The sequence below is a fragment of the Vombatus ursinus genome, unplaced genomic scaffold (genome assembly GCF_900497805.2).
Source record: "Vombatus ursinus unplaced genomic scaffold, bare-nosed wombat genome assembly UNPS02001419.1, whole genome shotgun sequence".
Taxonomy (NCBI): domain Eukaryota; kingdom Metazoa; phylum Chordata; class Mammalia; order Diprotodontia; family Vombatidae; genus Vombatus; species Vombatus ursinus.
In genome coordinates, this window is record NW_020941197.1 from 31,391,546 (window position 1) to 31,416,901 (window position 25,356).

Here is a 25,356-nt window from a genome sequence, read left to right on the forward strand (position 1 = left end):
GTGGGATTCAAATTTGGCTCTTTCTGACTCAAATTACCTTGAGGACACTTATCTACTCTGACAAGCTGCCTCTCTTTGTCTCTCTCTGTCTCTGTCTCTCTCTTTCTCTCTGTCTCTCTGAAGTGGTCTAGTTTGATTTCTAGAACCACACCCTTCTAAGGGCAATTTTTAGTTGGAGACAGAAAAGGAGAGGAAGAACTGAACACAGTATCTGAAAGCCAAAGAAATCTGGTAAATCTATTTTATCTTCTTCATTTCTTTTGTGCCCCCGCCCTTGCCCATTTTCCCACTTTAATGTTTGCCTTGATGACACTTTCCTTAGTTACAAAGAAGAAACAGTGAGGGTGGAGGGAATTAATTACTGCCAACTTGTCTTCAGTAGCTGCTAGATCCCCTTGCCACCCGGTGGAGAGCCATGAGCTGGTTATCTGATTAGCAGAGAAAACTGTTAAGATTGCTGATCTGGCCTTCCAGTACTTCTAACTCGGGTTTACTTTGGGGACTCTATGGGATGACCATTATGAGTAGCTTGGGAAGCTCCTAGGGGCTAGAATCCCCAGGGCGCTCCTAGAGTGGTATGAAATTTCCCTGGAAAGAAAGCACTAAAGCCCACCTTTTGCCCTGGAGTAGATCCTTTGGGATATTTGCTGCTTCACACAGGGCTCTGAGCCTTAGTACTTTGAGGCCCCACCTGCTTTCAACCTTCATGAGCCTGGGATGTGATTTAAATACCTCTGCTACTTGAAGCTGCCAGAAGTGAACAATGAGTCTGCAAAAACTTGCTCCAAAATAAAAGCTAAAAAAGAGCATCATAAGTGTCTTGGCAGCCTGAATTCTGGTTTCATTTTGTGGTAATGCTAATGTGGTGACATATAGGCATTACTTGTGGAGGGAGGGAGAGGAAAAGGGAGGAAGGAAAGAAGAAAGGAAGGGAGGGAGGGAGGAAGGAAGGAAGGAAGAAAGGAAGGAAGGAAAGGAGCAAGAGAGAGGGAGAATGAGAAGGAGGAAGAGAAGATGGAAAGGAGGGAGGGAGGGAAGAAAGGAGGAAGAGACAGAAAAAAAGAGCTAAAGAGAAATAGAGACAGAAGGACATAGACAGAGGAGAGACAAATGGAGAGAAACAGAGACCAAGACACCAAGAGAGGAAGTTCTAGCCCTCTGGCTCCACTTACCATGTCCCTGACTCTCCCAGACAAAAATTCTCTTCCCTGTCCACCACTCCCCTGTATGTGTTTTCTCCTTTTGGAATGTGTGTTCCTTGAGGATAGACACTGTCTAGTTTTTAAAATTTGCATCCCTAGCACTTAGCATGGTGCCTGGCCCATATAATAAGCACTTATGAAGTGCTTCATTCATTCATGACATGTTAATGATAAATGAGGGAAAGGGGCAAACAAGAGAAGGTGTTGTCTGTGAATATGCACATGCCTACACACCTCTCTTTCTCTTTTCCACAATATAATAAAATCAAGTCATTAAAATATACCATTTAATTGACTGGGTTCCTTCAGGAGCTCTTTCCCAGGGCTTGTTTCTGTCCAGATTTCCACAAGACCGTCCATAACCTGGTCCCAATCTATTTTCCCACCTTCTTGTACATCACTACCCCTACACACACACACACACACACACACACTCTATTTCCCATCTCCATGAGTTTGCACTAGACATTCTCCAAGCTTGGTGTGCACTCTGTCCTCATCTCTGCCTCATATAATCCCCAGCCTGCCTCCTTCTAGTTGCCACTCAAACACTACCTTCTACATGAAACTTCTCCTGATTCCCCCAAGTAGCTAAGTACTAGTGCTCCCTCCCAAACTACCTTATATAAAATCCTGTTGCAGAAATCTCCAATACAATTTCTTACTTGGAGATCATTATGGTACTTTGAGCAAGGTGTTGATATAAACTTCATTTTAAAAGAGCCATGAACAGCCATAAGAAATCCAAAGGAGTTTTAATTAATTGTTGTCATTTTAAATTCTGATCCTACCAAGAGTCAAAGAATTCCTACTGAGGAATAGTTTCAAGAGGATCTGATCATACCATGTGCCTAATAGATAATAATAGAGTTTTTGTTTTATTACTTTGTATTTATTCTCTTTTATGTTTCCTCTACACATACTTGTATATGTATTTGTTTCTCCCTGTCAAATGTAAGCACTCCTCAGGAGTAGGAATTCTTTTATTCATTTTATTTGTATACCCAGAACCTAGCACCTAGGAGGTGTTTAATAAATGCTTTTTGGTTGATTGATGCGTCAAAGTCCAAGCCGGCCCAGTGATACAGTAACAGTCTTTATGGGGGGGGATGGGGGACGGATGACTTGCTGAGAGTCCATTTGCAGCATCATACCAACCACTGCCTCTTTCATCTACATCAGCTTCTCTTCTTACAAAATGTTCTCTTGTCTGTGGAAAGCCTGCTGATTTTGGACTGGGTTTCCTCCTTTGCCATTGTGCTAGGAAGCTTGCCTTCTCCTTCCATTTCCATGCAGCTGCAAATAAATGACACCTTGTTGCTAACCAAAATATGAACAGTTGCTTCTTATCCTGCTCTTTGTTGCTTTTGAATTGGCCCTGCCCTCCTGCGGTCATTAATATTTCCACAGCCCTTTTCCTTTCATGCAGAAGGCTGCTCCCTTCATTCAGCTCACCGCAGGGCAGGTCCAAGGCTGCAGAGCCAGCCTCTTCAAAGCTGGAGAGGAAATAGAAGGATAAACATTTTCTGCACAGGACAAGCAGGGGCACAGGGACCACGTGACATAGCACAATGATGTAAATGCAAATAGGTGTGCCAAAAGATTATTCCTGGTCATCTAAGGTTAGAATCATACCAAGTAAAATAGGCATTCACAGTGATCAGCACCCAAACCCCACAATGGACTTTAAGAGGGAGTGTAGCATAGTGGAGAGCCTGCTGACCCTGGAGTCAGAGAGACTTGGGTTCTAATCCTACCTCTTATACTTACATCACATGTGTGACCATGGACAAATCCCTTAGCCTCTCTAAACCTTGATCTACTCCCATGCAAAATAAGAGTTATCCCCATAGCATCCACTTAGCAGTGTTGTTGTTGGGATACAACCGAGGCAGTCAGTCGATAAGCATTTATCAAGTGCCTTTTATGTGCTTGGTACTGTGCTAAGCATTGGAGATACAAAGAAAGGCAAAGCTCACAGTCTCATGGGGAAGGTAATGCATGTAGTCTTTTGTGAATCTCAAAGCACCAGATACATGCGTGTTGTTTTATTTATGTCTTTTCCTGTAATTTCATTGGTGTAGGGAACTCCTAATAAGGAAATATGTCTACTGATATAGACTGGCACCTGAGCCACAATTAAAGGTCTTAGAGAATTGTCTAGGATAGAAAGGTTGAGTGATTTGTCCAGAGTCACATAGCCAAGGCCTGTCAGAGGCATGTAAGAGTCTTCATGACTCTGATGGTGGCAGGTAGAGAAAGGGGTAGAGACCCTTCCCACTCAGAGGGTTTCTGACCACTTTGGGGCTTTCTCATGGGAATCCTCTGTTCCTCCTTTGTTTGAACTCAGAACCTTGTAGACTACATACGTCCCATATCTGGTTTGTGCTAGCATCTACCTTACTAGAGGGGACCCCTCGGATTTCGGCCTGACTTTCTGTGCAATTCTGGGATAGACAATGTCATTCAATTTATTTTTTAAATTTTTTTATTTTTTATTTTTAGGCAATTGGGGTTAAGTGACTTGCCTGGAGTCACACAGCTAGTATATGTGAAGGGTTTGATCTGAGGCTGGATTTGAACTCAGGTCCTCCTAACTTCAGGGCCAGTACTCTATCCACTGCGCCACCTAGCTGCCCCTCAATTTCTTGATCATTATTCAGTCTAGTGTGAACTTTAGGGTTTTGCTGGAGAAAGTATGTAGGAGCTAGGAGTCCTGTTTCCTATTCAGATAGCCATCTTGGTGGGAAGAATTGAGTTGAGTTTGGAAATGACTAGGGATGCTAAGTGGTAGAGTTGAGGGGGGAGTATTATAGGCAAGAGGACTGCACCTTATACGCATATCACTAAATATCTATTAAGCTCTTTCTATGTTCCAGGCAATCTGCTAAGTCCTAGGGAGAGTTGCTGTTGCCTAACAGTTGTTAGAGTTCACCAAAACTGTCACTAAGGATGTTAGCCACTATCCCTCTGTGTCCCTCCTGCTTAGGCTTGTCATTCTACTCATTCAGGTCAAAGTGGACGTCTCAACAGCTTGTGTAGTTCCAAGGGCATGAAGAATTGGTGGCCGCTGAACCCTTGGCTCTAGGAGGTCCCCTGGTCAGATATTAGAATACCTCATCTACTGGGGTGGCTAGAGGCCCAAAGAGCAATGCTGAAAGCTTCTAGAAGCTGAGGTCCACGTCTGGGCACTCCAGGAGGCTGACTCTAGCAAGCTGGATCCTAAGAGTATACGGTCATATGCTGCTGCGGTGGGATGATCTCCTTGATAGTGATTCTTCACTTGAATCCAGTCATCATTTTTAGGCCTGGATAGAGCCCCAGAGGTCATCTAATCCCAACCCCTTAATTTACAGATGAGGAAACTGAGGCCCAAAGAGTTAAAATGACTTGTTCAAGGCTCTACAGGGTGTGAGTGGCACATCTGGGATTCAAATCCAGGATCCACATCTCCCAGGTCAAGACTCTCCATACCACATGTACCACTGCCTCCAGTCCTGATCTCATGAGGCAGGTGTGGACCAGGTTTGCACCTGCTTCCTAGATTGCCTACAATCAAAAGGCCCGGTTGTCATCTGGTACTAAACACAAAAGTAGGCAAAGTTGTCTCAATAGCTGTCTTCTGATAGGCTCCAGGGGGTGGATACTGCAAGATCACTCTTCCTCCTTGACGACTCCTTTGGCTCTGGACTCTTTCCAGTATCTTGGGTCTTGGCTGGTATTCAGGTCATGGCTGTGTTAACTTGGATAGTCTTTGCCCACTGGTTTTGCTGTAGCAACCTTATTTAATTTCCTATTTTCTGTTCTCCTGCCTTATCCTTACATTTATTTGTTCCATGAATATTTAGTTATTACCTAATGAATTAATTACCTTCCCTTTTCAGAATCCTTCTATCTGTTCTGCCTGTATTTTATATGTATCTTGTTATTTACATGTTGCCCCTCTCATTAGAACGTATTCTCCTTGTGGGCTGGGACTGGTTCTTGTCTTTCTTCACAACCCCAGTGCTTAGCACAGTGAGGTACATTTGTTTTTGTTCAGTCGTTGCTAACTCTTTGTGACCCCGTTTGGGGTTTTCTTGGCAAAGATAATGGAGTAGTTTGCATTTCCTTCTCCAGCTCATTTGACAGATGAAGAAACTGAGGCAAACAGGCTTAAATGACTTGCCCAGGGTCACACAACTAAGTATCTGAGGCCAGATTTGAACTCAGGAATATTTAGTCTTCCTGACTCCAGGCCTGGCATTCTAGCCACTGTACCACCTACCTGCCCAACTGCCACATAGACAGAATGACGACTATATGCATAGCAGGAATATGTTAGGTGTTGGAGAGATACAAAGTTTAAATAAGAAATACGTCCCTGTCCTCGTGGAGCTTACACAAATACATATATCTATCTACTGTACCACCTAGCTGCCCCTTGAATTTTTTCTTTTTCTCTTATGGGTATTTACAGCACCTTATTGTAAAATTTGGGTTAAGTATTTGGTCATAGGCTTTGTGTTGTCTGCTGGCCATCATGCGTCATCTTCAGCCTCAGGAAAACTCCCCCCAAAATTCCCATTTAATTTTTTATGCCGACCTGCAATGTATCAAAACTGTGATGGGGAAAGTTGTCATGTGGAAGGGATAACTGTAATATATATATATATATATATACACGCACACACACATACTCCATATATATACTATATATTATATGTACTATATATAATATACATTACATAAATACATTAGAGTTTACAAACTGTGAGACTGAGGGGGAAAGTTATTATAACTTTGGGGGTTAGGAAACTTTGTATGGAGCAAACAGGCTTCAAAGGTGAGTATCCCTAAGTTTTGACTATGGGGACAACCTTTAAGGCACCTGACCTAAACATCAGATAGCAATGGAAGCAATGTGATATCTGGCCTTGATTTTTAAACCAACTTTCAGGGTTCATTTTGAAGTCAATACATATTCTGTCCAACTGCCTGTAGTTAAGTCAACAGTGGTATGAAGTGAAGAAGCAGTGTCATAATGATGACTGAGCCACTGAAGCATCCTAATGCTAATTATGAGTCAAAAGTAAGCACATATTTCGGACAGGATCACTTGAGCATTGCTTATCTCATTTTGCTTTCTGATTCTTTGAAAATAAATTTTCCCTTTATAGGATACAGGTACTGGAGCTCTGATTGGGTTGGAATAAAGAACTCTCAGTTGAGATGTCCTCTACCACTGCAGGTTGCTACCTTTTTCGTAACTTTTAGTCATAGACAGTTGTTTTGAGCACTAAAAGATTAAGTGTCTCGATTAGAATCACAGGAACCACATGGTGTCAGAGGGGGCACTCTGACTCTTAGGAAGGAAACAAACATTTATTAAGCACCTACAATGTGCCAAGGACTGTGTTAGGTGTTTTACAAATATTATCTCATTTGAGACTCATGACAAACCTAGATGGTTGATGATATAATAATCTCCATTTTATAGTTGAGCAAACTAAGGCAAACAGATTAGGTCACTTGCCCAGGGTCACATAGCTTAATAAGTGTCTGAGGCCAAATTTGAATTCCGGTACTCTGACTCTGGGCCCAGCACTTTATCCCTTGTGGCACGTTGCTGCCTCTATTCAGGCTCTCTATCCATCACCCCACAGTACCTCTTAGCGTATTATTATTCCTATTTTGTAAATAGTGAAACTCAGGCTTAGAGAAACTGAGTTGTCCTTTCTAAGACCTTCATTCATATTGCCACATATAACACATGCAAGATGCTGACCTCTCTGGGTAGAGCATATTACAACTGAAAGAGACCTGGAAGAGTCATCCAGACCAACCTTGACCCAGTAGTTATTCCTTCCACATGACAACTTTCCCCATCACAGTTTCAATACGTTGCAGGTTGGCATAAAAAATTAGATGGGAATTTTGGGGGAGTTTTCCTGAGGCTGCAGATGATACATAATGGCCAGCAGACAACAAAGAGCCTATGACCAAATACTTAACCCAAATTTTACAATAAGGTACTGTAAACACCCCATAAGAGAAAAAGAAAAAATTCAAGAGGCAGCTAGGTGGTGCAGTGGATAGAACATTGGCCCCGGAGTCAGGAGGACTTGAGTTCAAATCTGACCTCAGACACACAACACTTATTAGCTGTGTGACTCTGGACAAGTCACTTAACCCCAATTGCCTCTCCCTCCCCCCCCCAAAAAAGGAAAAGAAAAAATTCAGACTTCTCTGGTATTAAGGGAGGGCCCAAAATTTTTACAAGAATTTTCCAGATGGGGAGGGCATCCCTCTAACCCCTCCCATGTGGAAGGGAATAACTGTACAATTATCTGCTGCAGGTTCTTCTCATTTATTTTAGTCACTCATCTTCATAGAACAAAAATGTGCATTTTGCTGCAGTAACTGGATCCTGTCTGTGCCCAGGGGCCAGCTCAGCTGTTCCCTCTCACAACTGCTTTCCTGCCAGTCACCGATAAAGCTGGGGGCTGCAGCTTATGCGTTCCTAGGCCCCTTCCTCTGGATCTTTAAACATGAGGATATCATTATTTGATCTCACTGCTCTTCCCTGCTATCTTCTCAACTCCCTTTAATTAAAAAAATTTTTACAATGCACTTATTATATGCTAGTCACTGGAGGAAAACACAGGAACATAGTTTTCAAAATAAAAGGAATTTAAAAGGTCACCTAGGCAAAACTCCTCATTTTTACGAATAAGGGAATTGAGGCCCACAGAAGTTCATTTCTACTTGTCTAAGGTCACATGAGTAGTCATTACAAAAGTCAGGATTTGAACCTGGGTCCTTTGACTCCAATCTAGCTCTGCTATTACTGAACTGGTAAAACTCAAACCCTGCCCTCATCAAGTTTATAATTTAATAGATGCTACATACATAGGAGATCTAGCTATGTGAAAGGACAAAATACAATATCTGGAACTGTATCGCATACATTTTTTTCAGAAAAAAAGAAACACCCCTACAGATAAGCTTTGCTAATTGCTAACGCTCAAGAAAACAAGCCTGTTTTCCCTGCTAACATGAAGGCAGGAAAAGATCTATCATTGGGCAGAGAGGAGGCAGCAGACTGTGAGCAGCCCCAGAGGCCTTTCCAAGTGACAATGATTAATCCCTGCATCTACACAGTCAAATAGAAACAAAGGTCACTGCGCATAGATTAGCATCATTATGGAAATTGCCCTTCCCCCCACCAGACACACTGTGCTAACACCTTTTCCCTCACACAGTGGCAAAGTACTGAAAGGATGTCTTTGACCTGTCTGAAAATGGTGAGATGTGGGAGTGGGGAGATGATAAGATAACTCCTATTAGGAAGACTTCAAGCTTTATAAAGCACTTTGTGGTGATTATCCCTTTTGATCCTCACAACACCCTGGTGAGGTCTAGATAACGTTCCCATTTCATAGATGAGGAAACTGAGGCTCAGAGAGGGGAAGTGATTTGCCCAAAGTCCGATCACCAGTAAATATTAGTCAGGAGTGGAAGTAAGCCTTTGGACTCCAACGCTCTTTCCATACCACCACCACAGTATAGTATCAGAAACTGATTAATAATAGATTGTGTTCTAACCTGACTAATGCCCAAGTTAAAGGCAATTCTGGTAGTAGGCTATGTTTACAAAAATAGTCTGAAGGGGGCGGGGGAACTATGAAAGTATTTGGAACAATATAGACACCTGTTCGGAAGCAACTAGAAATTTTTATGTAGACAAACTATCTGGATGATTGAGTTTTCATCCATATATTTGGTTCTTCTGTAGACACTCTTGGCTTCCATTTCTGACCCAACATCTGTCCTCTGACTCCAGTAACTTCAACTAATGAACCTTTTTTTTCTTATTCTACTCTCTAATTTTCACATCAATGGATTTTCATTTTTCACCTCTTCAGTGTAAAGACGGCATTGTTCTGGATGCTAAAGATAGCAAGATGGAAATTGGAAATATTCCTTGCCCTCAAGGAGCTGTAAAGGGAGATAAGACATGCATACTACTGTACTACCTACAATAGAAATTAAAGTATTATAAGTGCATAGAAGTTTAAATAAAGTTCTCCGAGAGGTCAATGAGAGGAGGCTCAATCATTTCTAGCAGGACAGATCAGGAAGACTCCTTGGAGGAGGAAGCATCTGTGTTAGGCCTTGAAAAAAAATTAAAATTGAAAGATTTCAATAAGGAAAGATAGTGGAAAAGAGAGGCCTTTATAGGTGTAGACACCATCTTCCAGGGGTAAGGAACCTGTGGCCTTGAGACCACATGTGGCCCTCTAGGTCCTCAAGTGTGGCCCTTTGTCTGAATCCAAACTTCACAGAACAAATCCCCTTAATAAAGGAATTTGTTCTGTAAAACTTGGACCCAGTCAAAAAGCTGTACTTAAGGACCTAGAAGGCCACATGTGGCCTGGAGGCCACAGGTTCTCTACGCCCAATCTTGGCCATGCCTCCTACAAACAGATGTTACAGATGGATGCCAAACAGTTCAGGCAGAAATTTTCCAGTAACCTCCTCTTCCTCAATTCCTATAGAGTGTTACCCTGACCTTGAAGTGAAACGGATTTGGGGGGACGAGAAGTGGGAGGATCAGGAGGAGTCACACAATGAGATCAATGAATGGCAAACAGTCAAGTTGCTGGATTGTAAGGTGTATGAAGGAAATCATGTAAGATAAGTCTGGGAGGCGGGTAGGATGGAGATTCTAGAGGGTCTTGAATTCCAGGATAAGGAGGCTTTTCATGAGGCAATGGGGAGTCAGTAATGGTTTTTGATCAAGATAATGACTTGCTTAGTCCTATATACTAGGAAAATTATCCTGGCAGCAATGTGACAGACCAGAGCAGGAAAAGACTAGAATAAAGAAGAACAAGTGGAATGTTATTATTACAATAGTCCAGTGCAAGGAAACAGACACAAATTTGGGCAAAATTGAAGGAAAAATTTGGTAAAAGTTAAACTCTCCAAAACTAGGATGGGCTGTCCTGTCAGGTAGTGAGCTTCCTGTCACTGGAGTCTTCACATGGAAAGCCATCACTTGGCAGAGATATTGTAGCAGGGATTCATTTACGCTTTAGGTGAGAGTTAGACTGGATGACTTCTAATGTCCCTTCCAATTCAGAGATTCCCTGAGATTTCAGATGAGAAGTAATGAAGACTAGGCTTGTGGGAGTAGAAAATGGGAGACTGATGCAAGAGCTATTTTGGAGATAAAACTGGCGACTCATTAAATATTATGGAGTTAGGGAGAAGCCGGAATCAAAGAAAGACTTCAAAACTTCCAGCCTGGGCGATTGGGAGGGTGGTGTTGCAATCCACAGAAATAGAAATATTGGGAAGAGAGGCAGGTTTGAAGGTGAAGAAAAGCATGATGGTGAATACATTGGGTCTGAGGTGGTAAGCTGAAGCATCCAGATGAAGTCATCCAGCAGACAGATGGAAATGTGCCCTGGATGTGTGCATGGGGGTGGGGAATGGGTAAATGTCTTTCTGCTCTCTTCTCATATTCCCTCCCAGAGCCATACTGCCTCTGGACTCCCTGGAGAGAAATATTCTGCCCCCTCTAGGGTCTGCTGCCTGTGTGTCACTGACAGCTCTGGAACTCTCCTGTGTGGCTCAGATAATCGTAGTAGAGATCTCGAGTCACGTTAGGCAAGCCAACTTCTATTTTGTAAAAGTTTTTTTTTCAAAATTATAAACTTAACACAAATCAACAAACATTTCAGATGGAAAGAGGATTGTGTATGAAACCGTGAACTCCAGTTAGGTACAGTTTTTTTTTTTTACTGCAGCTAGGTAGCGCAGTGGATAGAGCTCTGGCCTTGAAGTCAGGAGGACCTGAGTTCAAATCTTGTCTCAGACACACAACACATACTAGCTGTGTGACCCTGGGCAAGTCACTTAACCCCAATTGCCTAGCAAAAAACAACAAAAAAAAGTATATAGTAAATTTAGCACAATAATAACAAAATTGACTTCTTTGTCTGTGTCCCCTTCCAAACTTTCTTTTTTTCTGTGTATTTAAATTTTTTTAAATTAATGCTCTTTTCTTTCTTTTTTTTTTGTTGACATCACTGTCAGTACACATCAACTCCTTCTTCCAAATAAAAATCCTCCCTAGTAATGAGTATAGTTAAGCAAAACAAATCAACACATTGGCTGTGTCTTAAAATATACATCCCATTCTGCTCCCCTAGCCTATCACCTTTCTGCCAAGATATGAGAGGAATACTTTATCATCAGTCTTGTGAAATCACGATTGGTTACTGTATTGATCATATGTCTTCATTCTTTCACCATATTTTCCTTTCCATTATTGTGGTAAGTTATTCTGCTTACTTGACTCTTTATCAATTCACACAAGTCTTCCCAGGTTTCTCTGAATCTGTCATACTCACCATTTCTTATCAGCTCTTCCCAAATGATTGGCACTTACTTTGTTTCCAGCTCTTTGCTACAACTATATATATATATGTATTCATATAAAAACATATATGTATGTGGGAGATATATAAAAATAAATATACACACATGTATATGTATATATACTGGGTCTATGGGTAGATATATATGCCTATATACATATATACTGAATACACATATATTGGGTATGTGGATAGATATATATGCTTATATACATATATACTGAATATGCATATATTAGGTATGTGGGTAGATATATATGCACATATTTATGTCTATATGCAGTATATATCCTATACTATATATGCTCACTATACACACATACATATACACATATAGATGTATGTATAATGTGCTTTCTCTCTTTGGGGCATATGCTTATTAGTGGTAACTCTATGTCAAAAGACATGTACTATTTAATGATTTTGGGGGTACAATTCCAAACTGATTTTCAGAATGAACAAACCAGCCTACAGTCCTGCCAACAGAACATTAGTGTGTTTGTCCTCCCATAGCACCTCCATTATCCTCTTTTGTCATCTTTGCCAATAAGGTAGAGTTCAGAATTATTTTAATTAACATTTCCCTTATTAGTGAGTTTGAACATCTTTTCATAAGGTTGTTGATAGCTTGAATTTCTTCTTTTTAAAACTACTTGTTCATGTACTTTGACCATTTAATCTTAAATGGCTCTTGTCAGACAGTCAATAAAGATTTATTAATTGCCTCTTTTGTGCCAGGCACTGTGTTAAGTACTGAGGGTACAAAGAAAGACAAAAGACAGTCCCTGCTCTGGAGAAATCCCCAACATAATGGGGAAGGCAGCATGCAAATACTATGTGCAAACAAGCTATATATATTGGAAGTAAATGAGAGGAAAGGCACCAGAATTAAGAAGGATTGGGAAAGGCTTCCTGTAGAAGGTGGGATTTTATTTGGGACCTGATGGAAGCCAGGAGGCAGACATGAGGAGGGAAAACATTCCAGACTTGGGGGACAGCCAGGGAAAAATGCTTATTCAGGAATGTTGTGTTTGAGGAACAGCAAGGAGGTCAGTGTCTCTAGGTTGAAGATCATTTCCATGTGTGAGGTGCAAAAAGACTGGAAAAGACTGGAAAGGTGGGAATGAGGAGGGCAGGTTAGGAAGGTCTTTGAACACCAGAGGATTTTACATTTGATCCTGGAGGTGATTGGGAGACACTGGCATTTATGGGGGTAGGGGGAGGTGGTGACCTGGCCTGGGCTGGAGGAAGATCACAGTGTTAGCTTTTATTTTTTTATCTATAAATGAGTTAAGTAAAAGGTCACAAGTACCCTGCAGTGGTAGTAGAAAGAGCCCTGGCCTGGGAGATGACAGATCTGAATTTCCCACTGACTAGCTGTGTGACCTTAGACAAGCCCTTTTACTTTTGTGGGGCTCAGTTTCTTCAGGTGTAAAACAAGAGGGATGGACTAAATAATTTTTCATCTCTAAACCTATGATCCAAAGTCCCTTTATTTCCCTGTGCTTTAGTCTCCTCGTTTGTAAAATGAAGGATATTCTATAATCTCTAAAGCCCCTTTTGGATCTAACATTCTACGATTCTTCACCAGGGACAAATAGGTAACAATAAGCCCCTTGGCTCCTTTCCACTTTCTAGGGTTGGTGTATGAGAGAGGGAGGTAGCCGGCACGCCTTGGCTCCTGCCCAGCTTCTCTCTTGTCCTTTCTAATCTCCATGCCTTTCACTCTCCCTGGGCTGTCAGGATTGATCTTAACAGCAGAATAGGCAGGAATCTACCAAGCATGATTTAAGACGGAGAGAAGCTTCCCTGCCCCCAGATCTTTCCCTTATCTTGCTATGATACCTGAAAATCCACAATCCATTGGTGATGCATGCACTTGATTTTTTTTTTAAAAGCAGACCCTTTTAAGATTAAAAAAAATCTTTGTGTCAGCAAAGGATTTATGCCCTTATCAGCTCCTGACACAGCAACGTGAATTGGTAAGGCAGCAAAACACAGAGTAAAGAGCACTGTATTTGGATCCCAGGGACCAAGGTTCGAATTTCACCACCAGTTCTTAATACCTGGGAGGCCTTGGGAAAGTCTCTCAACCCTCTCTGGGCCTCTGTTTCTTCATGGATAAAATAAGGGTTGGACAAGAGACCCGTTAGGGTCCCTCCCACCTCTAAATCTGTGATCCTTCCTTAGAGGGGTGATCTGACAAGATGATCCTAAATGACTACATGAACCTGAGGGATGGGAAAGGCATCTTTTGACTGAGGGAGAGGACAGGGCTGGAGGTGTAGCTCTGGAGTCTGGGGTACTGCCTGGAGGGTAGACTGACTGGTTGGGACTTTAACATAGGAGCAAAAGGTGGGTTTGGAAGCCATGGAACAGCATGGAATTACTAAGTGCACATAAGGGATGATACTGAAGAGGAGAGGGAGGAGCACTGAAGACAACATTGGCTTCCTTTGCATTTTACATGGGGGCAGTCCTGTTGGTAGGGACTACATAAGGCCATTTTAAAAGATGAGGTTTCCATCTCCCAGGAATTTCCAAGACCCCTTAATTGTAATCATCAAAACAACCTGAGTGTCTCCTCTATTTATATCACTGTTTTACACATCTGGTCCTAGAAGGGGGATGGGCAAATGACAGCTGCAGTTGCTCTTTAGGTCGATAATTATAATGATGACAACAGTCATTCCATTTCTCCTTCCCTTGAGATCCATATTTTTGAAACAGGGGTTTCCAGAGAGTTATTGAAAGGCTCCCAGAGATCCATGCTGTGTGCAGCTGGTTAGTAATTCTATCTCCTGCCAGCCCCATGGTTATTACTTTCCTTTCTTTCTAGCAATCTTCCTTCCTTTTTTTTTTTTTTTTTAGACCCAACTTGATTCTCATCTTGAAGAAACCAGGCCTGGAATAATGATGAAGCCCATCTCCTCTCCCTGCAATCAAGCACTAACCTTTTCAAAGTAAAAAAATCCAAAATGTACTATCTAGGTTGGTTCATCTTTGTACCTATTTTGGACTCAGGCTATACTGTCCATAACTTAATTCACAAATTTTGGTGGGGGGCGGGGACTACAGTAAGTGGAGAGGTGGTTGGGGGTTAGCAGTGGAAGGAGGGGCTATGTTTTTTTAATCAAATTTCCCACAGTTCCTTGAGCACAGTAGGTGTTTGGCTCAGTAAGTATTCATTGTTGATGATGAGAGATGGCCTAGACTGTGGTGAGAGCCTGATCATTTCAGAAATGGGCGAAACAAAGGAAAGACGACCCCACCCCTTTTCCACAGCTGGGGGAGGGTCGCTTGTGAAGCATCAGAGAAGCAGCAGAGGGGTGTGATATAAAAAAGTCTGAGCATCATTATGCATGAGAAGAGTGAAATAATATGCACAGCTAGGGTCTCTGGAGGCATAAAGAACACACGGAGCTGGCGATGCCCTTCTTGGTACATTAAATACCACAAGAGCGTGTCTCTCAGCTCTGGGTGGGGTGGGGCAAAGGGAAGTTGGAATCCTGATTCCTAATGGGATTCCCAGAGACTGGGAAGCAGAGAAATAACAAGGAACATGGGCGTGTCTCAGGATGTAGTATGGAGGAAAGACTACTGGATTTGGAGGATGTGAGTTCAAATCCAAGCTCTGCTACTTCCCATCTGTGTTACCTCTGTCACAATGCCTCACCTCTCTGGGTCTCAGTTTCTTCATCTAGCTGGACTATATAAGCTCTAAGTGTCCTAGCTCTAAATACTATGATCCCATGAAGAGCATCCTCCGGGCCAAGGAAAGGGTGGCTCTCAGTCTCCCTCTGCTCCCTGTACCTTGCTCAACCTACTGACATATCTCCATAAGTAGGGAGTATGCAATCACTTTGGCAAGAGTTAAAAAGATTATGCCATATCTCTCATCGTCTCTTCAAGATGAGATACCAATATATTGGTATCTCAACAACAAAGAATCACAGATTCTCCAAATTAGAAGGGGCTCCAGAGGCTAATCCCAGTAGTTCTCTTGGAGCCACAAAATTGCCACAAAAAGCAGGTCATATTGCCTACTTCCTGAATCCTCCATATTCTGTAGGTACCAATGACCATTTCTCCATCTGTTTCCCAGGGGAAGCAGGATGAACGCTGGTGTCTTGGGGACAGTGCCATCTGGTGTTAAGATGTAGCCTTGCACACTGACTACTTTGCAGGCCGAGGTAGTCCACATCCTATGTAAACTAAAGGGTGTGGCCCTGGGATGGACCATGGTGTTAATGGAGAAGGGTAACCTTTTACTAAGGAATTATCAGTATCCTAAAAATGAAGTCTGGGGAGATGTAGAATGTAGGTTTTATTGAGAGTAGGGATTGTTTCATTCTACGTATTTGTATGCCCAGTACATAATACAGGGCCTGGAATGTAGAAGGTGGTTAATATATGCTTGTTGATTGATATTCAAATGAGACATGGGATGCTGCCACTTACCTGCTGAGTACTAGGCTACTGGAATGCGCGAATAAGCTCAGGCACTTGAAAGTCACTTTGCACTGTGAAGAAGTGGTCGTAAGATACTGCGTAGTCATTAAATGATAAACCTCAAGACCACTTTGCAAGGCACCCTTCTTATTAGTAACTGCTGACCTGTTTATCCAGAGAAATGATAGACTACAATATCAGACAAAGGATGAATATAGTTATCCAAAAGACTGGAGATAAAATCCATGGACAAATAACCAAGTCATGAGACCATGTCACTGGGCCTACTTGGCATGGGTAGGCCATCCCAATGTCGGAAGATCAGGGCAAGCCACTGCCTAAATGCTTGGCAGAACCCTAGGACATCTAGGTCACCAGCACTCCCGGTGCTGAGCTCAGGTTGGAAAAAGGTAAGCCCATGGAGAGGCAGAAGTGGAAACAGACACGTATTACATAAAGGCCTTTATTCTTAAGGATGTAGCCATCAGTCATTTTAGGCCCATGGACACTTGGTTCTTTAATACAGATTGTCATGCTCCTGCCTCAGTTGTAGATCTGGGCAATTTCCTTCCACCACAACAGGACTGGTGAGGTAGAATTGTGATCCCCAACCATCCCTTTGTAACAGTGGAAGCCTGAATCCAAGATCCCCAGAAGGAAGAGGTTATTAGTGCTCAAAATGAGAATTAGATGTAGGAAAGGAAAGAACAACATCTTTTCGGTCTCAAGGAGAGTCATTTTGTATATGATAGAGTCCACCGGCACATAGCTCTTTTTAAATTCTTGTTTGCATATTGAAATGTTTCTGTTTGTTGATAATCGTTAAATCCTTAAGAAATATTTTTTTTAAATGAGATACAAAAGATCCTTAGGTACAAACTTGAGAAGAGATCCAATTGGAAAAGACTTTTGAATTCCAACCTCCACCTACAGAGGGATGGATCATGTGAAGAAGGGTATAGCAAAGCCTGGGCTGTTCCAGTTCCAGAGAGAGAAGGAAGGAGATAGAGAGAGTGACGGATCTGGAACCACTCTCCCTAGGCAACACAACAGCTTGACAAAAAGACCTCCTTTGGGAGAAAAAGGTTAAGAATGTAGTGAAACTGCGGGAAGCTGCAAGTGAAGGCTCAGACCTGGTATCCCATCTGAGAGTTCCTATGGGGCAGAGGTTCCTTCAGCGAGTACATGTGGCCCAAAATCTAGATGGAAAAGTCAAGTCAACAAGAATTTCTTAAGTGCCTACTGTGTGCCAGGCACTGTGCTGAGCACAGGGAATACAAAGAAAGGCAAAAACACAGTTCTTGTTCTCAAGAAGCTCTCAGTTTAAGAGGGGAGAATAAAGGCAAATAACTATGTTCAAACAAGAGACATAAAGGATAAATTGTAAATATTTGCAAAGAAAAGGCACTAGCACTAAGGAAAATCAGGAAAAACTTCTTACAGAAGGTGAGATTTTATAAACTTAATTAAACCTCAAAAAATTATGCCTAGAAGCCCAATGAGTATACCGAATATTTGTAATCTTTTAGCCAGAAGGCAACATTTATGGAATATCACAGCATGTATAACATGAAGGTAAATGAGTGAGGTAAATTTTCTCTTCCGGGCCAATGAGGCAGATTTGGCCCCTGCTCTTCTCCAAGAACAAGATGGAACTAAGGAGGAGTTAGGAGTGGGGGGAGGGGAAGGGCAGGGCTTGTTGTCAAACACTGATGAAAATGTCCACAAAAGGAGGGACAGCTGTGTACCTGAAGATGGGAAGAGGACTCAGTTATTTTCTTTAGAACTTACCCTTAACACTAGTATCAAGGCATGGTGGGAGAAACTAGCCCTGGGTGGGGTGAGTATCTGGGCAAGGAAAACAGATAGTGTGTAGGAGGCATGTCAGTGAGTGAGACAGAGATAGGGAGTGTTGGGATCTTCAGAAATAGGTATGTATTAAGGCTAGGATTGCTAACCTTTGCAGGCGTATGAAGACCCAGCCAATGCAGCAAGGAGTTGGGCTGTATTCTGTGTTCTACTCCTCCAAACTCTGATGAAATGATACTAGTACTAGGGATCCATGGTTCTATATCACCATCTAATCTATGTTACTCTCTAGGTACTGCATTAAAGAGTATATAGGTGTTTAGCATGATTGAACATGTATAACCTGTATCAGATTGCTTACTATCTCAGGGAGGGGGGAGGAGAGAGAGGAAGAGAGAAAATTTGGAACTCAAAATTTTAAAAAAATGAATGTTAAAAATTACCTTTACACATAATTGGGAGAAATTTTTTTTTAAAAGAAGAGTATATAGGAAGGGCAAATTTCTGAGCTCCGTATAATCTCAGAATGGTTAAAGAGCAAATCTGAGAGGAATAATAAGAAAACATGGAGCACAGAATGTGAGTGACAGTACAGTGAATAGAAATAGTAGGTCCCTCACTAATGCACTATTGGTGGAGTTGTGAACTGGTCCAATCATTCTGAAGAACAATTTGGAACTATGCCTAAAAGGCTATAAAACCCTGCATACCCTTTCATTCAGCAATGCCACTACTAGATCTGTATACCAAAGAGATCAAGGAAAAAGGAAAAGGACCTATTTGCATACAACTATTTATAGCTTCTTTTTTTGTGGAGATAAAGAATTGGAAATAGAGGGGATGTGCAACAATTGGAGAATGACTGAACAAGTTTTGGCATATGATTGTGATGGAATACTATTGTGCTATAAAAAATGACATGGGAGATGGTTTTAGAAAAACCTGGGAAGACATATATGAACTGATGCAAAGTGAAGTAAGCAGAACAAGGAGAACACTGTACATAGTAATAGCAATTGTAATGATGATCAACTGTGAAAGACTTAGCTACTCTGATCAATATTATGATCTAAGACAATTCTGAAGGACTCATGATTAAAAAGTGCTAGCCATCTCCAGAGAGAACTGATGAGCTCTGCATACAAACTGAAGTATAATTTTTTCACTTTATATATTTTTTGCCTTTTTTTTTTTTGCAATTTGGCTAATGTGGAAATATGTTTTGCATGATTTTGTATATATAATTGATATCATGTTGTTTGCCTTTTCATTGGGTGGTGGGGGAGGGGCTGGAGGGAGGGAGAGAATTTGGAACCCAAAATTTTAAAAAAGGTATATTGTGTATATATGTGTGTATATATACATATATATGTATAATATACATATACATATGTATGTGTATACATATATAAATAAAGAAAGCAAAAGAAAGAAATGGCAAGTCTTGATGCCTTGAACATGAACTGAATGCCTTGAACATGAACTGAATGATCTTCAGAATGTAGTTCTAGAACAGCTAGGTAGCACAGTGGTTAGAGTACAGGAGTTGGAGTGAGGAAGACTTAAGTTCAAATTCTGCCTCAGGTACTTATTATTATTTAAATTACAGAGTTTCAGCAGAAATGGAGAGATGAAGTTTAGAAGTAGAATCAACTTTTCCAGTCTACTAATTATACCTTATTTTTTTTTAATCTTCAATCACACTGATCACCTTCTAGTATGTCTTTTATATGACAAAACTGGATATAAAAAAAAATGAAAAATAAAACCCTGGATATCAGCTTTTTTTTTTATTAGATCTGGTACATTTTTATAAGTAAAATTTAGAAAATTATATTTTAAAAATAAAACTCTAACACAGCATGATTTCTTCATAACAAGTCACAGAAGATGCATGTCCTCAATACCTTTTAAAGCAGCATAATTAAGGATTAGAAGCTGACTTGGAAACATTGATTCTGCCTCTTTCCCCTAAAGAGAGGGACTGGGGGTGGAAGGTGTGAATTCCTTCATAACCCAGTCAAATGAAATGATGGTTGATGAGTAAGTTTTGGAAGCTGGGTGTGGTGGCAAGAAAATGGAACTGCCTATAATCTAGTAACCTAGGGATTATGCCAACATGAGTTAACCCCCCAATTTGTAAGGTGGGGCTCCATACAGAGATCCCAGAGAAGGTATGGATGTTCCTGGTCCCTTGAGTTGGGAAGGGTGGATTAGAAGTTTTTTATTAGTAAAAAAAAAAATAGTCAATATTAGCTGTTTGCAAGAAAGTAGGTATGGTGCATTGGAAAGGCTGCTGGGTTTGGAATCATCTTTGTTCTTCCCTTTACTGTCAATGTGGCATTGGGCAAATAAATGACTTTACCTCTCTGGGTCTTTGTTTCTTTGTTTATAAAATGGAGACCAGATGACCTCTAGGGTCCCTGGAGTTCTAGATCTATGATAACCATGAGTTTGACGATGCACATCACTGATTTTCTGTTTAACAATGGCCACAGCTGACTTCATTATTCTAACCACAGTTTTGATTTTAAGGTAACAATGTGAACTTTTACAATTAATGGCTTTAAGCACTCTCAAACGTACTGCTATATTTTAAAACTCATCTTTAGAGCATTGCTAGGAGATTGCTCAATTATTGGTCCTTGCCTGGTTATGCTACTGACAAAAATCAGGCAACATATAAAGCATCTTCAAGGCTCATCTTATTCTGCAGTACTCTGCCTGTGTTTCCCCTTCATCATTTTTTTCTGCCTTTTTTCTTTGCTTTGAAACGGCAGCCAGGACTGCCAGCAGAGGTTCCTTGGGGACTTGAAGAACATAAATTAGTTTCACAGTTGGAGGCAGATGCTTTCCTTCGGGAACACTTTTCACATAAAATAAACTAGGCTTTGTACTGGTCAGGGTAGACAAAGGGTTAAATTTTCAAAGCTGCCTGGCAATGGCTGATTCATAGATCTTCTACCCCTTTCTTCCCCTCCCCCTCCCCCATACATATCCAGCTGCCTCAGCCCTCCTTCCTTCTTTTCTGTCTCTGTCTCACTCCTACTTCCGGAATGATTGCATTCGCACTGAATTGTGGTTCTCTATCACAAGCCTGAAACAGTACACTTCTACCCCTGAGAGGGCAATAACAGAAATGGCTATTCTACAGGAACATGGTCCTTCTTCCTCCAAATAACAAGAATTTAAAATCCAAATCCGAAACTCGAAAGGAAATCCTAAATGTAAATGCCACCTTTCAATTGGCAAATCATCTATCTCTTCCCCACCTGCTCCCATTTCTCTTGTGAATACACTGGCATGCACACAGGGACCTAAATGCTTAATGCATTTTTTTCCCCTTCACTCTGAGTTAATGGTGCCCATAGACTAAGAATTAAATGCTCACACAAATAAATCTCTCTTCTCCACCCTATTTAAGAGAGAAAATATTAAGAGGGAGGGAGGGGTAGAAAAGAAATTATATGACTAGACATAGTATATAAACACTGCAGTAAATTTCTGTTAATCCATACTAACTAGCCGCCGGTCATTCTGAGAATTGTTGATGACCTTTGTAATTTTACAAATGTAGACAGACCAGCAAGACGGAGGAGCTGAGAAACTCAGTGTGTCGAGTGGCATACCTGTTGTTCCTACATTGGATTGTGAAGATGAGAAAGAAGAGTACCAGAAGAAGTCCACCACTGAGGGAAGTCCACACGATGCCCAAGAGGACAGAAGACAATGAGGAGGTGGGCTCAGTGCCAAGGTCGGAAGAGGTCTGAGGAAGGGAATAAGGAACAGTAGTTAGGAATGAAGGCTCTTCCATAGAGCAAACACAAACTGACAAGGATACTCATCTAGATTTGGGAAATACATGCCACTGAGGTAACGTCAGGGATTGGGACACAAAATAATAGATCCCATTGACAAAACATTTTGAAGCACTGTTCAGAGAGGCAGTGTGGGGCAGTGAATAGGTAACTGCCCTTGAACCTTGGTTTAAATCCGGCCTCTGACATATACTGGCTATATGATTCTGGGCAAGTCACTTAACCTCTCTTGGTTCTAGGCAACTCTCTAAGACTATAGGTTGTGGAAAAGACATTGACCTACGTAAGTGGAGGGACTTTCCTCATCTGGGAGTTCCCTATACCAATGAAATCAGAGGTTTGGTTCCTATCCTCTCTAAGACTAACAAAGTGTTTTCCTTGAAACAACTCTGATAGATGGTGTAGTAGGAGTAGTAATAATAATAATGATGATGATGATGATGTTGATGTTGATGATAGCTAGCATTTCCATAGCACTTTAAGGTTCAAAAAGTACTTTATAAATATTATGCCATTTTATCCTAAAAATAACCTGGGGGGGTAGTGGAGGTAGATGCTATAATTATTACCATTTTAAAAATGAAAAAAGTAAGACTCTAACAATTAAGTGACTTACCCAAGGTCTTACATTTAAGGACTTGAACCCAGATTTTGTCTTCACTCTTTTCACTATGCCCCTCAAAGATAGGACAGTCTGGCTCAAATGATTGACATGTGTCCCTTGTCTGGAATGTTCTCTCCCCTCCCACCTGACTCTCCAAATCGAACCCATCCTTAGTTGAATTAATGAAGGTCTTGGGGAAGACATGACAAAACACACCTCCTTCATGAAGCTCAAATAATATATCTACTGTCACACCAAGTTATTATATAGGATGCTTTTGCTTAACTTTTTCTTTATCACAAGAGAAGAGTTAATGTGGAGGGGGTGGGAAACTGATATAAAGACAAAAGTCATCAATAAAATGTATTTTCCAAAAAAAAATCCTGCCCAGCTCAAGTCCCATTCCTCTGTGAAGTCTTTAACTTCTTCAATCTCCAATAATGTTTCCTTTCTCTAAACTACCACTGTTCTTCTTACTAACAGATATGATTTCACAGGGCTACAAAAGATTGAAAACTCCAGGTTTATCTGGACCAAGGGTGGGGAACCTTCGGCCTCGAAGCCATAGGTGGCCCTCTAGGTCTTCAAGTGCGGCATTTTGACTGACTGTGAAGTTTGGATTCAGTCAAAGGGCCACACTTAAAGATCTAGAGGGCCACATGTGGCTTTGAGGCCTCAGGTTCCCCATCCCTGATCTGTGCCAAGATAAAGTGCAGGGTCATTAATTTTGGAGTTCAGTGGACCCATGCTCCCATGGTAATGAACAATGGCAAACTGTGAAAGCTTTCCCCTCTCCATACAGGGTATGTACATATCTTCTATGTGCCTATATATGTACATATATGATATATATGTTTTATAGACATACATACATACACAGACACAAAGAGACATAGAGACACATATATATGTGTGTGTGTGTATGTATTCTTTCCATTCCAATGTAAACTCCTTGAGGGCAAGGTCTAGCTTTTCTTTTGTTTTGTTTTTGTATCCCAAGCACTTGGCTCAGTACCCAGTACATAGCAATAAATGTTTGTTAATTGATCATTTGAAATATAAATAAAAATGTTGAATGACAGGGCTTTCAGGAATAAGGCACAGAAAAGGCCTGAAGGAGGTGAGAATGAGGAGTAGAGAATAATAGGTAAGAAATGCAGGGCTTTCTCCCTCTTGCTTTCTATTTTCCTTTACTCCTCTCAAAATCTTTCTCTCAGCCCCTTCTTTTCTCCTCTGTTCATAGCATTGAACTGAACTATAGGTATTATATAATTTTTACTTTTTGTGATATTTTTAAAAGAAAATTTTTTGTCCTGTATTTTTAATTAATGGGTGAGTTCAGCTCACCTCAAAAAACAAACAAACAAAAAAAACAATGAATTAGCTGTACGTAGCTTTTTACTTGTGTGTGACCCTTGATTGATTTTTTTCTGGGGATCAGTGGCCCTGAATAGGAAAAAGAAAGTTCCCTACCCTGATGTAAAGAGATCCTAAGAAGAAGGAATGATCTTAACCTTGAATGTACACTAGGTGGTAGTAATTTTCATGACTATTATTAAGCTGAGTAGAGAACTCTGATCTTTACTTATTGCAATAACAAAGAGAAAGGTCAAGGTGGATGATTGTAGTGTCTAAAGGCATCCTGTGATTGCTCTGCTCTACCTTACACACACACATACACACCCCACACCACTCTCTCCCATCCAGCTTCCACATGTTCCCAACCACCTACCCATTGGATTACTTTGTCTCCCACACACTAACCTACTATGTCCTCACCTGCCTCTTTTCCTACTATTCTGGTTGTGTTTTTGTGTATATAGCTTGGTGGATATTACAGCAACTGGGTGGCCCCTAGGAGCCACCTGGGAACAATAGAGAAGCAATTTGCTGCCAAACTGCTTATATTGATAGGGCACCACTGGCAACCTTGAACCTGGTCCTTACCTTCTGTGGTGACAGTTTTCTAAGATCCCGTAATCAGACCTGCAAGTCCATAGTGGTCCCTGTGCCATCAAAGTGTTTGAAGCTGTTGGCCCAGTAACAATACAGTATAATAGGACCATTGGTGATTGTTCCATGCTGCATGGAAAATCCATGGATCTTCCCTGGGCCTCATGGACAGAAAAAAAGGAAAGCTACAGGATTTCCTCTGATCCACCCAGAGCATGGATCTGTAGCTATAGTATGTGCCTGTATAGGTATCATGTATATATGCAGCCATGTGTGGGAGCTAAAGTATACTGGATATGTGTCCATATGTGCCTCTGTGTACATTTCTATCAGTAACCCTATGTAAATATATTTGGGGTGCATATAGATATGCACACATATTTGTGTGTATGTGTATGTTTTTATGTTTTACACTATCTACTCAAGTGTTTCTCCCCTGAATTGGGTTTCAATTGAATTGCGTCCATCTCTCCACTAGGGGATCCCTAGTTAAATGAATATGACCTTTAAATCAAGGTTTGGTGAGTGTAGCTACTGATACTTGTGCCTATCCTGGTCTCTACTGGACAGACTCAGCATCCCCTTTGATAGTGATGTTGAGTTATTCCTCCTCAGCCTTTTCTTTGGTCTGTGGGTAAGGGTCTCCATCCATATTAGAAACGCCCCGCTCCCTTGGCACTGTGAACTTACCACAGCTGTTCCACAGAAATCCTGAAGGGATCTGTCATTCAGTTCCTGAGTAGGGATACGGTGACACAGATCAGAGCAGTTTAATTCTGGCTCCATATCATCAGATCCCTTCCTGAGTCTGGAGTCAGTCACATCTTTGGTGTGGAGGCAGATCCTTGACCAAAATGCAACTGCAACCCAGGTCTCTTCATCATCAGAAGTACTGTGTTGGAATTGAAACCCGGAGGTCTCACTTCTTGGTACTGTGGTACCATTTCACCACTCCCTTCATCATAACTCTGGTATCTCCCCCAGTTTGCTGTTGCTAGATGTCTGAGCAGTGGTGCATCTGTTTAACCATTAGGACTGTGTAGACTGACCAACATGATGGTGACTTTCTTTTGCCACTAGGTGGCAGG

At 41.3% G+C, this 25,356-nt stretch overlaps 1 protein-coding gene across 1 annotated transcript in view; it reads right to left on the bottom strand.

Annotated features, from left to right (window-relative positions):
* Positions 1–25,054, bottom strand: part of GPR156 (G protein-coupled receptor 156) — an 80,215-nt gene extending 55,161 nt beyond the window's left edge. The window contains exons 1-2 of the mRNA XM_027868426.1: positions 24,959–25,054; positions 21,523–21,659 (exon numbers count right to left, since the gene is read on the bottom strand). Coding sequence (XP_027724227.1) covers positions 21,523–21,659; positions 24,959–25,054 — 233 coding nt within the window. The remainder of the gene's footprint in view (positions 1–21,522; positions 21,660–24,958) is intronic.
* Between the last annotated feature and the right edge of the window lie 302 nt (positions 25,055–25,356).